This window comes from Furipterus horrens, unplaced genomic scaffold (assembly GCF_987537825.1).
Source record: "Furipterus horrens unplaced genomic scaffold, mFurHor1.1.pri manual_scaffold_1, whole genome shotgun sequence".
Taxonomy (NCBI): Eukaryota; Metazoa; Chordata; class Mammalia; order Chiroptera; family Furipteridae; genus Furipterus; species Furipterus horrens.
Window position 1 is genome coordinate 149,613,753 of NW_028327171.1, and position 15,291 is coordinate 149,629,043.

Below are 15,291 nucleotides of genomic sequence, written 5' to 3' on the forward strand. Positions count from 1 at the left end.
GTTCCCAGAACACTCACATAGCAGAGGAAGCCGGTACTCAAGGGGTCTACCCTTTAGAAGATAATTTCATTGGGGAGGGGGGGAAGGTACCCCTTGGTTTATACTACTGAAATAGAAAAATACCTCAAATCTCTGACCCTATGCTTTAGATTTTCTGGCAACTTCAACTATGTAGGTTCCACTGACAGCAATTAAAAGAAGCTATTATGGACATCAACAGCAGAGCAAATGAATTTTAAAAGTAATTAAAAAGAAATGTTACGGAAATTTTCCTGGATTTTTAGGGGAACAGTAATCAGCTCTAGATATCTAAATAGGCTAAAATATTACATTAGGTATTTCAGAACATCATTTCAGCTTAAATGATACTTGTGAAGCCTATTAAAAACATCAATCATTCCTTATAAACTTGCAGGAAAGCACATGGTGTGTTTAAACATGTTATGACACGTAATGTTTAAAAAACAAAGAATGTTTTGGCATACTCACAGGATAAAGTTTAACATATGAAATACTAACTTATGTGGAACATAATTTACTCTTAAGTAAATGAAGTATGACTATTATATATTATAGTCACACCAGTCAAAACAAACACTTATTGGTAATTGGCTGAAGAAAAAAATTATCACAGGACTTATAAACTGCAATGACTACAAGGTCCAAGCAGGTAACAGAAAAACAACTAGAAATAGTACAGAAGGCTAGTAAGACTGCATGCTCCATATCTAAAGTATGGAAATGCTACCTTATTCTATGATGTTTGCTGAGAGCAAATATGAACTCAATCAGTTTTTCAAATATTTCTACTGCATTCACAAGGACTATTGTAAACAATAATTATTCAAATCATCCAATTTTTCAAGAGAAATCCAATCTTTGGGTAAAAAGATAAGTCCACACTTTATACAAAACCAATAGACTTTATATGTTAGCAACTAATTACAAAATTTAAAAACACTGTATAGGCCAAAGTATATCTAGAATTTGGTCCTAGAACTCTTGATCTAAAATTAGTTTCTTAATGATTCAATTATGATGCTATCCCTATTTTCTCACTGCTTAAAAAAAAAAATCAGGAGCTGATTATAAAGCCCAAAGACATTGCTTTCATCCCTCATTAGACTACAGTAGCTACTATTCAAAGAAAGTTTAATACATACCACCATAAATGGTATACATACCTGCTGCTACATCCATATTATTTACTCCTGGCTTTAAGAAAAATAAAATTAAATAAATTAGTAACATTCACCTTGTTTAAACTATATTTTACGTAAGTTCCTCATTAAAAAAAAAAAAAATCAGTCCTCTCTATATATAATTCTCAAGCCATTGACTCAAGGATTTTTCTTTAAGTTTTAGTGGTTTCAGTTCACCTGGGGCTACTGAAGCCCTTTAATCTATGTGTTATTTTATATGATCATCAATTATACAAAGATCCACAATCATTTACCCACAATTCTGAAATCCAACAAGCTCTAAAAACCAAGTTTTTTCAAGTCTAACACTAAAACTCATTATCGTGGCAAAACGTGACCTGAATGAGATACACTCTTTAATCTGCATTTACCCCAGGTCAGAGGGAATATCCTATGTTTAGCTATAGAAATATTGTGCTAGAAAGTATAGGGCACTGCCCAAGAACCTACAGGACATTTTTACCTAATATATAGAATATGTTATATATTACTTACAATATTAAAAAAAAAAGATTTGAACTATATAAATGGTCCTAGGGGTTTTGGGTAAGACACTGCAAACTTAGTATTCCATTGGAGTATGCTACATATCTGCTATCATGCAATAAAGAAGTTGCACAAATTTGAGTATCATATTGATTTATATATTGCTATTATTACCCAATAAGGGTAATACGGCTATTCAAAGATTTTCTAAGTAATGTGCCACAGCTGAAGTCTCAAGAAATAATAAATGTCAGATGTAATCTTCTGATTTCTATATGTAAAATCTAGTATTAAATCACATTATATCAATTTTCAATCGGAACTCAGTAAAGCAAATGTCTACTCTTTAATAGGTTATAATGCTAGCAGACCAATAAAATAGTTCTAGTTGACAAATTAACTTTTTAGTATCCCTGTCTTGTTTAATGTAGAATAAATAAGGATGTTCGTATATTATAATATCTATGCAGAAAAAAATGTAAATGTTCATCATTCAAAAACCTAAAAATAGAAGTCCACTATAATTTCCATCTTACATTTCAGTATGCCAGAGGCACTTAAAAAGCTAATACAATTGCCTATAAAATACATATATATAATTTCATATGTAAAAGTAATCAAAACATAACAGGAAAGTTATTTTCTCAAGATTACCGGTAAGGCAGGCTGCATGGAAGCCTGAGACATATGAGACATCATCATTCCAGGCATTACTGAAGACATCATTCCAGGCATCTAGAACAAAAGTTAAAAAAAAAAAAATTACTTAAGATCAAACCACTTACTGAGACTTGAAGAATCTATCTGGTTATTAAAGCTAGTATGTACAATTTAAGATTAAAACTCAGTGAGCACTATATTACATAGATAATATGCTTAGTAAGTGCTTGTTGAATGAATGAAGTACTTTATCAGTGATCTATTTTAATACTTATGTCATAACTACTATGTCTAGGCAAAATCATTTTAACAAACTTAAAAGTTAAGACAGTTATGTTTTTTGTAAGCTGAATTTAATATTAATTTCCTTTCAATTTTAACTCAACACTCATGCTTTTCTCCCTTTTTTGGAGCAAGACCAATTTTTTTCAGTATTTTTCACTTTCCACTTTTGATTTTTAATATCTAAATAATTTTATAGCACTCTGGTCTTTTATAAAGTTTTCAGATCAAAGGTGTTTAAATTCAGTGATTAAAAAAAAAAAACACAAAAAAAACTTCTCAAACACCAATTATACCCTTTCTGGTAAAGAAAAAATAAGTCAATACACGAATATCTGAAGAAAAAATATTAGTTTGGGAGCTTAATCTAGTCTACCAATGACTGCCGCCAAATCTACTAATCAATCTTCCCTACTAAGCATGAATAAAGATCATGGAGATTACCAAATGTCCACAGAATTTTGACCCTATGTTTGTGTACATTAGCATAATCCCACATTATAATTTTGATTTTACTATGAACACATCTGAATAAAACATGGAAGGTGACAGAAATTATATAAAACAATCATAGGTACTTAAAATAGATGACCAGTTATTCAACAGTTTCAAATTAAATGAACAATCTGAGAAATAGGAATAACCAAAAAGAAAAAGCATATTGGTCAACAGGGACAGAATAAAGCCACTAAACGTAGATGAGACCGCCCACACACTGACTTTTATTACTTGTGAAAGTCAAGTCATCAAGCAAAACCAGGCTGAAATACAATTAAAACAAAGTAGCATGGTATTAATGGGTTAAAGGAAAAGGTATTTTTTTTCCTGCTCCTCAAAATATTAAATAACCTGTTTAAACATCACTAAACAAGACCTGAAAGAAAGTTTGGAATACATGGTTAAATAATCATTTTTTTTAAAAAGGTACCAAATTTGAAGCCTGCACCATCCACACTAATAGAAACACATTAAGTTGAAAAAAAAACAAAGTGATCAAATGAGAACTAAGCTTGTTCCCTCTGCTCCCCAAGCCCTAGAAACATACCCCACATTAATTTGCTTTAAGTTAATAGCAAAGTACGTATGAATTCTTTAAAAAGTAAGTAACTGATTATGGGGGAGAAGCACAGTGGGCAACAGAGAGAAACAGCCTGCTATTTAAAATGGCCTGTTTATAAAATCAAAAGCTAGTGGCACATCCAAACACTAGATTTCTAAGCTAAATTAAGAAATTGAAGTTTGAAAACTTAATTGTAGAACAAGTCAAAGCATATTCTCATAAGAATTAAAGACATTAAGAAAAGTGGGGTAAAATCTCCATCATGTAAGAAGCCACGTCCACAGGACAGAAGTACACATGAATATAATTATACATGAACTAATTTCAAACTGAAATACTGACTTCATAAGACAAGCAAGTGATCAAATCCCATTAAAAATCAAAAGTTTACTATACAAGGTCAATGACACACCAGACAATATTTGAAAACTATTGAAGGACAGTTAGACAGAATTTTCTCAACTGTGCTTCCCACACTTCAAATTTTAGAACATCCAAAAATTTGCCTTTAGACTGAACTCATGGTATTGGTTACAGAATGAGACTTAATAACAAATAAAAAGGTAATTCTCATTCAGTACCTCTGTAAATTCTAAAGAGTGGCAACTGGATATGCTTGTTCAACCTGACAAACATTGTTAAGATTCTTAAATCATGTACAATTGATTATTGCCAAATTAAACAGGTCATTAATATAATTTAAAACTGAAACTGTGATGTTATTCATATGAAACCAAGGAACAAAAACATAAATATGCAAAGTTTCTTATGAAAAGCTATTACAAGTGTTTGACAAATTAACACATCTTCTGGAAACCTGGGCATCACAGCCAAGCCTGCTTCCCAAAGCCTGAAGAATCTACTTTGTGGAAGTGTTATGATTTGTTTTTCATTAATTCCATAACACACATAATATGGAGATGCATGTTTCAAACCTCTCTGACTAAAGTTGAATTCTTTCAGAGGATTTGTTCTGACTTAGGCCAGTCACTTGGCAGCACCATACACTTGAGACCATTAGTTTTTCTAAGTTACAAAATAGTATTTTTTGTGTTAATACCACACTAATAATGGGAATATAGGCTGCAAGTTTATGAAAACTGACTTGCAGTTCCAACTCTCAGAAGTGATTTTTCTTTCCTCTACTCAGTAACCAAAGTTGAGACAGTCAAGTGACTTTGCTGTCCCTTTTTGATGGTAGGTTTACTTTTTTATTGCTTCACATGGACAGAATAGTCCTTTGGTGTCCACCTTTATTTGTAAGAGTATTTTAGACTTCTCATTTTCAGCTAATTTTTTCTCTCTTTAGGGAACCATAATACAATGGAGGTTCTCATGACTCATGACACTGTGAATTCAATGAAATGGGATACTGGATCAAAATGGTTAAAAATTTTTTATGTAGCTGCTACAATACCACCACAACAAATTCCATAAGCCAGACCATTCTTCAAGTTGCAAAATGGTAATTCATATAAGCTTAATGTGAAGCACACTATAACATCATAACCATGGCTTAGTTGGTTAGAGCATCATCCTGTAACAGAAAGGTTGTGGTCTTGATTCTTGGTCAGGAAATATTCTTAGGTTTCAGGTTTGCTCCCCAGTTCAGGCCCATATGGGAGGTGACCAATCAATGCCCCTCTCACACAGATGTTTCTCTTCCTTCCCCTCTCTAAAAAGCAATTGAAAAAAAAAAAGCCCTCAGGTGAGGATTTAAAAAAAAAAAAAAAAAAAAAACCACCACCATGCAGTGCTTCACAAATCTCCACTTAAGCTATTTTGGCAAATAAGTGCTACAAATAAGTTTCTAGTTATTAGGAGACAAGAGAATCGAAGGGTGAAAGACAAATGTGAGATGTAAGCTAAACTACCTAAAATATTACACGTCTGAATTTTATGGACACTCTGGCACATTTTAAAAATAAAAAGTAATTCAGAAATAATATTTGATATACTTTATTCATAAATGGCCAACCATCTCTCTTTGTGTATATATACAGCATAAAAAATTTTTTATGTATAATTCTATACTTCTAATGATAAGATTACTTATCAAGATGCTCCCAGAAGCCATTAAAAAATATACTTTATTCATAAATGGCCAACCATCTCTCTGTGTGTATTGGTTAGAGCATCATCTACTTTATTCATAAATGGCCAACCATCTCTCTGTGTGTATATATACAGCATAAAAAATTTTTTATGTATAATTCTATACTTCTAATGATAAGATTACTTATCAAGATGCTCCCAGAAGCCATTAAAAAATAAATAAATAAAAGATGCTCTCAGAAGAATTACCAGTGTGAAGAAAATAACAAACCAAAAACCACTAGGGAACACCACACAATCAGCTCATTCTTAGCATCCCAGTTTGAAAAGGTTCTAGTGTTAGATTGGGGGACGATGGGGGGTGGGGGGCATGCTTCACTTATCACTCTAGGTATGTTTTAAAAGGTACAATAATAAAAGCAATAGCACTCCTATCACTGCTACAGTAAATTAATTGTACAAAATGTCAACTAAATTAGCCCAATTTTATTTTGACCTAAAAACAAAAGTAAACATCTTTCACACAGGCACTTCAAACATTTTATATTTTTCTTATTTCTCAAGGTTTTCGTTTGGAAAGAAATCACACAACCTAACCTATATGTTTAAATATTAACTAAATTTGATTTTTAAAAACCATTCTTGCTGCAAACCTGCAGTTGAAAATTTATTATTTTAAAAGTTTGATTCTTGCATTTTTACTTGATTCGTTTTAAATGTGCCAAAGTCAAATTCCACAAGTACACTCTACAAAGGCTATTAAGTGTACTATTTAAAAGCAAGTATCTTCTACATCACTAACTTACCTTATGAATAAATATATGAATGAATGAAAAAGAATCTTTGAATAATTGCAAAACTTCATTTTTTGAATTTAACCAAATATTCATTTAACTGGAAATAAACAAATACCCCTATTTAAAGCATATCCTTAACAACCCAAAATAAGTGGCTGCATATATCTCATCAAGAGTTATATATAAATTCAAGACATTTGTAGTTTTCTGATAAAAGAAATATTTAGGTAACCAAAAACAGACAATACATGAACAAACTGTTACCACATGAAATAGAGCATTATCATTTAGTAAGTCAATTTCCAGTATTCAAAATTATTAGTTTGTTAAATCCTCTCAACCTGGGGAGTTCAGAATTGGTTAAGTCCAGCTGACCCTGAACAGGTGGGTTAAGGGTGTCAACAACCTCTTGTGCAGTCTAAAATCCACAGGTAACTTTTGACTCCCCTCAAAAGTTTAGTAGTCTGTCACTGCCAAGAAGTTCTACCGATAACATGGTCTGTTAACACATATTTCGTGTGCTATTATGTATTTTATATGGTACTTTTACAATAAAGTAAGCTAGAAAAAGGAAAGTATTATTTTTATAAATTAGGAAAATACATTCACAGTATATATTGAAAAAAAAAATCCACATTTAGGTGGACTTGCGCAGTTCAAACCTGTGTTACTCAAGGGTCAACTATATACACCTTCCTTCAATTTTCAAGTTAGCTTAATGACAATCTCATACTGCTATACAGGAAAGCAGCCTAGTAAGCTATTAAGTACTCTGCAATCAGACTATCCCAGCTTGGCCATTAACCAGCTATGTAATCTTGGGCTAATTTAGTACTTAAACATATCTGGGTCTCAATATCCTCACCTGTAACATGGACAATACAGTACTCATCTGGTAGGATTATTGTAGGGATCAAATGGGAAAATACACAGAAGGCAGTTAAACAATGTTCAATAAATGACAGTTTATTACCACTGCTCTCCTTCATGTCACATAGTGAAAGTAACTCTTATGCTGCCCCTTGTCTCATCTATTCCCTGTTAGATGGGACCTTTGATTCTTTAAAGACATCTAGTAAATATCGTAAAACATCATCTTCAGTAGGAATCAACACACATAATAACAGGTAATAACTCAATCTGAGATGAAACATAGTTTAGCACTGGTTCTGCAATGCCACTGTACAATTAACTCTCTGGGTTTTACTATTACCATTTATAAATTGGACATCCATGTAACCAGCCCACTTTTCAGAGCCAGTAAAATCACATTCAACAGGGTATATAATTTCTCGAAGTTATATACAAACATGGTGATATAATTCTAACAGATCGGGTATCCCAACCCCATTCCCTGAAAAAAGACAAAAACAAAAAACAAAACCCCTATGTGAAAAAGGGCAAGTAAGCCCTGGCCTGTGTGGCTCAATTGGTTGGAGCATCATCCCACCATAGATCAGAAGGATCACGGGTTTGATTTCCAGCCAGGGTACATACCCAGGTTTTGATTCCCAGTCAGTCACGGAACTAACTGATGAGAAGGCAACTAATAGATGTTTCTCTCTCTGCCTACCCCGCTCTCTAAAAGCAATGGAAAAAAAAAATGTCCTTGGGTGAGGATTAAAAAAAAAGGGGGGGGGGGGGGTAAAGTTTAAATTATTTAGTAATACTTAGCCCACTGTCTCTTACTAAACCACAAACTAACTTCTTCAATAAGGGTACAGAAAATATAAAGAGAAAACCACTAGACCTGGATATGACACAAAAACTTAAAAATATAGCTGAATGAAAATGAATGGTGCCATTTTCTTTTTAAAAAGCTCTAAACATACTGGAGCACACAGAAATTCTAATGTCTCAATTAAGATACACAGAATCAAAGACTTTAAAACTTACTCTAAAAAGTTGTCTAAGGCTTCTTTTGAATACAGGCTCTCTAGAACACAAATATGAAGGGACAAGACTATTACTATCATCTTTCCCAACTAAACTAGACTCAGTATATCTAGCTAACTGTTATAAATATATTTGTTCACATGAAACTTTTGTTTCTTTTCAGTAGTAGGCATCTTTAAGACAGCGCATGTCTCATTTACATATGTATTACTGGTGCAGAAGACAGTTACACAGACATAGCACAAACTCAAACACTTGTAGTAGATAACCTTATGACCAGTCCTTAATTTTGTATGAGTAATTTTCTATTATATGTAACAAATATATGATCATAAATACAGAATGAGCCTGAAATTACCAAAAAACTATCTTTTAGAGAAGTAACAACTTTCTTGATATCACATAGCCAAAGAAACACTACCACGCCCATGTTTTCAGACTGGATGTTCATACATTCATCAAAAGGTAATTTAAAAAGTCTTACCCCAAACAGAACATCAAGACCTAGGGAATAAGATCACATTTGTATTGTATTGTAAAGAAGCGTAATGTAAGTATGTTTAAATTCAAAACAGTCCTTACTTGCTGGTATGCTTAATCCTTTAAGGAAACAATGCTAACAGCATCACTCAAAGTTGGAGACAATTCAGACCTCCACTATGAGTTCAGTGCACCGAAAAGGAAATAGAAGCAGATTTTTCAAGGCCATCATGCAAAACACCACATCTTTAGTAACCCCTACTTATATTTCACTTATCTTCTAATAAGCAAAAGAAACACATGATTACTTGACTACAGAAAGAAAAATTTAAGAAATTCATTTACACTAAATATCCAAATGTGCTGAAGTGTTTTGACAGCCAAATTAGCAGTTAAAAGATGACAAAACAGTTTAGGCAGGCATCTGAATAATGCCTGTAAGTTCCTTGAGTGCAAAGAATATACAATATACAACATTCATCTTTACACTAATACCACACAAATGTCTACTAAGACATATGAAGGTATGAAGTAAGGAAGTTAAGAATAGAAGTCTAATGACAACTTTTAAGAGACAAAATTGTACTCATTCCTACTTAGAAACCTTCACAACTTAGACCCATTATTTCCCAAAGTTAAAAACAAACAAAAATCATAGTACACAGCTATGGGATATAGATACAAAATCTTTACCATCTACTGATGTAATACTTCATGATGACTGGAAGCCATGTCATCAACATTTCTAAGAAACCCAATTAAAAATCAACAGTTTAAAAATAAATAAAACCAACAGGTGAACCTACTGAGCATTTTCTTCTTGATCCCACTACTTGATCCATATATATGTTGCACTCTATAAGATGTTCCATTTATGTGTGTTGATACTAATTTATTTCAATGGTCACTTTTTCACATTAAGAGAAGACTATATAAGTAGCCACATTTCAGCATTTCTCAAAAAAATGCTAATCCCATGTAATGTGCTAGACAAAGCAAAATAAACAGATAATGGGGTTAACAGAGACCAAGAAGTAGGGGAAAGAAGATGGTCAAATAAAACCCAGAAATAATAAGTAAGAAGTTTTAAAAGACTTCTGCAAGACAAATTGAAAACAAACTTATCTTCTGGTATCATTATTAAAAACTATCAAAATTACCTATGTACACAGCCCAAGAGTTATACAAACACACTAAGTCCAGGTCAATCTACTTTTGTTAAATGTACTTGCCTGGGTAATGCAAATGCATACAAAGTTACCTATGTTCAAGAATTATAAGCATACAGCCTTTTAAAAAAGTTTACTTCTGTTGCTGGCTAATAGTCAACTTAATGGCGTGGATTCTGTAAATAGCCAGAAGTAAAGGTAATTCCAAAGCAATAGCGATAAATCAATCTGTCAAATCAGTCAGAGAGATCTAAGATACCAATACTTTAAATTTCTCTGAAAGGCCTACATTCCAAATCATTTCTCCTGGAGTATGGAAAACCTATGAAAAAACTTCTAGGAGAGATGATCATCAATGAAATCATACAGATAAAAACCAGATTTGCCTGTAGTCACTAAAATGTATTCATTATTCCACCTTACTTATCTTTAATTTTTGCCAAGTAAAAAAGCAACAGTAAAAAGGCAGACACTGAAAACAAGAGTAAAGGTTAAGAATGTAAAGTCCCACAGGTAACCACTAAAAACAGTCATATGTAATACTGACTGGCTTATACGGTAGCAAAGAGTATCTGTTTCATTCATTCAACAAGTATTTTACTGAGCACCCAACATGTGCCAGGAATTGTGTTCAGCACCTATAGAATTCTTTAAAAGGACAAAACATTGCCCCTGCCCTCAACAGCTTTCAATCTATTACTTGTTGGGAAGACAAAGTAAATTAACCAATAAACATTAACAGTAACAAGTGCCAAAATAAGTGAAATAGTAACAGTCTATAGGCAGATGACAAAGGATTTTATTTTAAGAATTTGAAAGCAAGGTGTGTGCTGGGCAAAGATTGCTGAGGACCTCCTGCAGAAGGCAGGACTTGAAATGGTAGAACTTAAGTAAGTAAAGTTCACTGTGGTAGTGAGCTGGGGGGAGGAGGGCAAGGTGATAGCATGAGCTCAACATGAACTAATACAACTAACCTGGGTTCAAATTAGGCAATGTGTAGAGATGCAGCTCAGAGTTGCACTTATGAATTATACTATCCTTGAAAGTTAAGCTGTGGAATTTAGATATTATGCTACAGGCACAGAAAAACGTTGGAAGTTCCCAGGCAAGAAGTTAACACCTTGAAATTCAAGAGAATTTTTTGTGGGAACAGGCTTGAAATAAGAAAACCAGCTCAAAAGTTGCTAAGAGTATCCAAGGCATGGGAGTGTAACAACTTGGGCTCAGAGGACAGCAGGAAGCCTTCCTCAACTCAATGAAAAGCAGCAAATCATACTCATTTGTACAAAGCAATTATTTACCTAGGTTTATTGAACAACCCTCCCCCACCAAAAAAAAAAAAAAAACTACAGAATAATTAGAATAAGGCAGGCATTACTAAAAGAATTTTATTTTATTTCCCTATCATACAATCTCTTACATATCACCTACTCTTATCAAGTGATCTGAATTGAATCATAGGCTATTAGAGCTGAAAGAGACCTTAAATTTTTTTTTACTAAAAATAACAAAAATTAAAAATTAAAAAGAGATAAGAAAAAAGTAGAGCCAACTAGGAGGAATCTCTTGGGCTTAAGTGAAGGCAAAACCATCTGTGATAAAGATGGAAGGACTTGGTAAAAATGACAACAAGAGGAAGAGTGAAAGCATTTTAAAGTCAAAACACTAATGACTATAAAAATGGAGAAAGACTGACAGTGGAAGAAGGGGTGGGCTGGATGGGGGTAGCAATGAGGGAAAAGGTGGGACAACTGTAACAGAAAAACAATTAAAAAAAAAAGAGGAAATGGAGAGAGAAGGCCTCACACATAATTAAGTTTTAATGCAAATCTTTTTTGAAAATTTGAGTACTGCCATCAAGCAGAAAAATTACTTTGTTAATGTTTTTTAAACAGTGACAAACCATTATTAAATTCACATATTATCTAAAGTTTATAATTTGTAAGGTCCTTTTCCAAATATAAGAACCTATAATTCTGTAAAAGTAGAAGAACAACTTTCCTATATGAAGTTAATGCAAGTAAGAAAGAGGCAAATTTAAGCTACAGGACAATTGAAATAAACTCAAAAGAAATATTATTGAGCTCCATTTGATAATTTTCAAATATTTATTACTAACAGATTCAGCCTAAATTTTAAAGAGCATTCTGGATTATCTCTTGAATAAAAATAAATAAAATAAAACAAACATAATACTTCTTTAAATAAATTGCTGCCTTTGAAAAATTAGAAACTCTGCCTTCTGTGGATTGGTGTTCTGTCCAGCTGTATATTAGTTTACAAATAAGGTATAAAATTTCATGTCATGTTTAATAACATTCAAAAAACTGCAATCATTTAAAAAACTGCCACCAATTTTACTCTTCAGTGGTTCCAGAATGAGGTCTTAATGTGAACTAGGCAATACACATGAAGGTTCCATAACCTTTGGTACTATAGTCTAAAAAATTTATGAATTTATTTTTTAAAAATTGGACAGCAGGACCACACCAACTTTGTGTCACTGGAGTGAACCAGACAGGAACCCTCCTTCTCATTATCATCTGACCACTTACTACTCAATACTTCTGAGAGTGGGTCAACAGAAGAAATGATACAGAAAACAATCAACTTTACTAATTGTCAACATTTATTTTTAAGGTTGTTTACAGAGCTTTCAATTCGATTTCTGGGTTACCTGAGTACTGAAATTATCCAAGCCCTCCCAGCATATTATCAAAGCTAAAATAAGAATTAGTTTTACCAAGATTTGGACCCAGTATTTGTTAGTTAGATATTAAGAGGAAAAAAAAGAAATCACCTAGTTTTAAGGAAAAAAAAATGGGGTTCTCTTGGGACCCTCAGAGCTAGACTTGTAAGACATACATTATCTTAACAATAGACATAAGGAGACAGACTTCTAAACATTTAAGTAGTTAAGTACACTTAAAAGTCACATTGCATACACTGGCCTAAGAAAAAAGTAGAAGAAAACCACAAAGTGAAAATCAGAGTACTTGAATGGATGTGTGCCAAGTAGCCAGTAGCCTTACTAGAAAGATGGTCACTGATATAACTAAAAAGAAAGGGACCATAAAGCAAACTGTGGCCTGCTTATGTCAATGAGATACACAAAAGTACTTAAAAAAAAAAAAAAAAAATCTGCATTTTACTAGAAGTGACTAGCTGGTATCTTGTTTTTGGTAGTGCAATAGCACCATTACAGCAAGGGTAAAAGCAGGTCAATCCCTTGCAAAACTTACCTTGATTGGCCCAATGGAAACAGAAGGCCCCAGAAAAGAGAGAAGCATCTGGCAGTAGCAAATTGTTTTATTTTATCTTTCTGTGGAAAGAAACTAATTTTAAATAAGAACCAGAGCATTTAAAGAATAAATATTTTTTAAAGCTCATTATCTAGTTAGAGCAGCTCTACTAAAGAAAACAAGAGCTCTTTGCAGCTTAGAGATGGAGAGAAACAGGAGGATTCAAAGTTGTTTCTCCATCACCTAGGGAGTTTTAAAATTTATGTTAGTCTAGAGTAATAGAACAAATGATTTTTATTTAACAAACTCCTACAGGCAGAATCTTTTGGGCCTGGTGTCTTTGAATAAGATTTTTATACAAAATTAAGGGCTATATTCCAAATAAAAAAAGAAAGTACTTGACATTAAGCCCATCTATACTTATGGTTAAGTAAAAAGAGACACTGAGCAAGCTCCTTTCTCCACTACAATTTCACCAATAACTTAAACCATCAATGCTCAAATGCAACCAGCAGTAATTAACAGAAAGTTCATACCTAAGTGGTTTTCCAAAGTATTTTGTTGGCCTAAATTTTTGATGATTTAGTGAGATCCTCAAATGGAAAGAACCCAGCCACCAAACTAATTTTAATTAATAATAGCATTTAAAGAATAAATTATTTTTAAAAGCTGATTATCTAGATAGAGCCGCTCTACTAAGACATATTATAGAATCTAACAGGGGGCATAACATTATTCACAGTAAGTAAACATGTTACGTTCCTTGAATGCTTCTCTAGGAACTCAGTTCTACTGAATTCAGAGTCAGAATTAAAATTTTTGATCCAAATCACTCCCACAAAATGTCCATTTAAAATTTATGCTGGAGATGAAAGGGACAGCTCAAAAGCAGGAGTGCAGAAGCAATAAGCATTAAAAGAAAACAACAACAAAATAGTGGAAGTGGAAAATGAACTACCCATTTGGCAGTGTCCTATTAAAAATCAAATTAGAGTACAACCTACCTACCTCCATCCCCACCACACACACACACACACACACACACACACACAGGCGCGCGCGCGCAAGAAGCTATTACAGAAATAAAATTCATTCTAAGCCAAAGACCTAAACAATTGCAATCTTCAGTCTATGTATTTACATAGTCCACTGACATCAACTGTGTTGTTCTATCACATTTACTCTTAGAACATAACTTCAATTGATTTACTTGTGGGAAAAAGATCATTAAACTAAAAAGCCTACATATATTAAAAAGCCCTCCTAAGTTTTGTTGCTGTCAGAGTAGTTCTAACACACAGAAGACTCCATTAAATTCAAAATGGTTAGTGTCATGATTCAACATTTCACATATTTGACATTATTCTGGCATAAAATAATCCTTAAATAGCTACAAGTATTGACGCAGATTTTGAAATCTTGACACAAGAATTCAACAGTCAAAAGTAAATAAAAAGAAAACAAAAACATTCTTACTTGACCCATTGGCGGACCTCCCATTGGGGGCATCATTTGGGGCATCATTCCATGAGGTACAGGAGGCATATTCGCTCTCTGACCCATAGGGTGCATTCCCATTGGGGCATAATGCATGCCGGGATGCCCCATCTGAAAAACAAGGACAATTTAAAACTTAGTAAGTAACCATAAATCTCGATTCTGATTTCAACAAATCAGTTTTATAAAGTGATATATAAATGTGACTTATGTTTTTATCTTAAAATGCACTATACCGATATTTATAATGACTTTCAACTAACCTAATTCCAGAACAAAGGTAAAAAATCAAAATCGTTACTGGACAGCTACATCACAGTTTTATTTCTTCTTTTAAAGCACGTTGATTTAATCAGTTACTTACTTGCTAAACCCAGAAGTGTATGTGAAAGCCAATTTAAAAACTATTAGCAAACACCACAACTTTGTCTTATACCATACAGATATAACACCTAATTGTTATTT

The 15,291-nt window shown here is 33.0% G+C and overlaps 1 protein-coding gene across 8 annotated transcripts in view; it reads right to left on the bottom strand.

Moving 5' to 3' along the window:
- The window catches only part of PRPF40A (pre-mRNA processing factor 40A), a 57,910-nt gene that overhangs the window by 41,215 nt on the left and 1,404 nt on the right, over positions 1-15,291 (bottom strand). For all 8 annotated transcript variants that reach the window (XM_090279886.1, XM_090279878.1, XM_090279869.1 and 5 more), the window contains exons 2-4: positions 14,806-14,937; positions 2,343-2,423; positions 1,185-1,215 (exon numbers count right to left, since the gene is read on the bottom strand). In XM_090279886.1, coding sequence (XP_090136012.1) covers positions 1,185-1,215; positions 2,343-2,423; positions 14,806-14,937 — 244 coding nt within the window. The remainder of the gene's footprint in view (positions 1-1,184; positions 1,216-2,342; positions 2,424-14,805; positions 14,938-15,291) is intronic.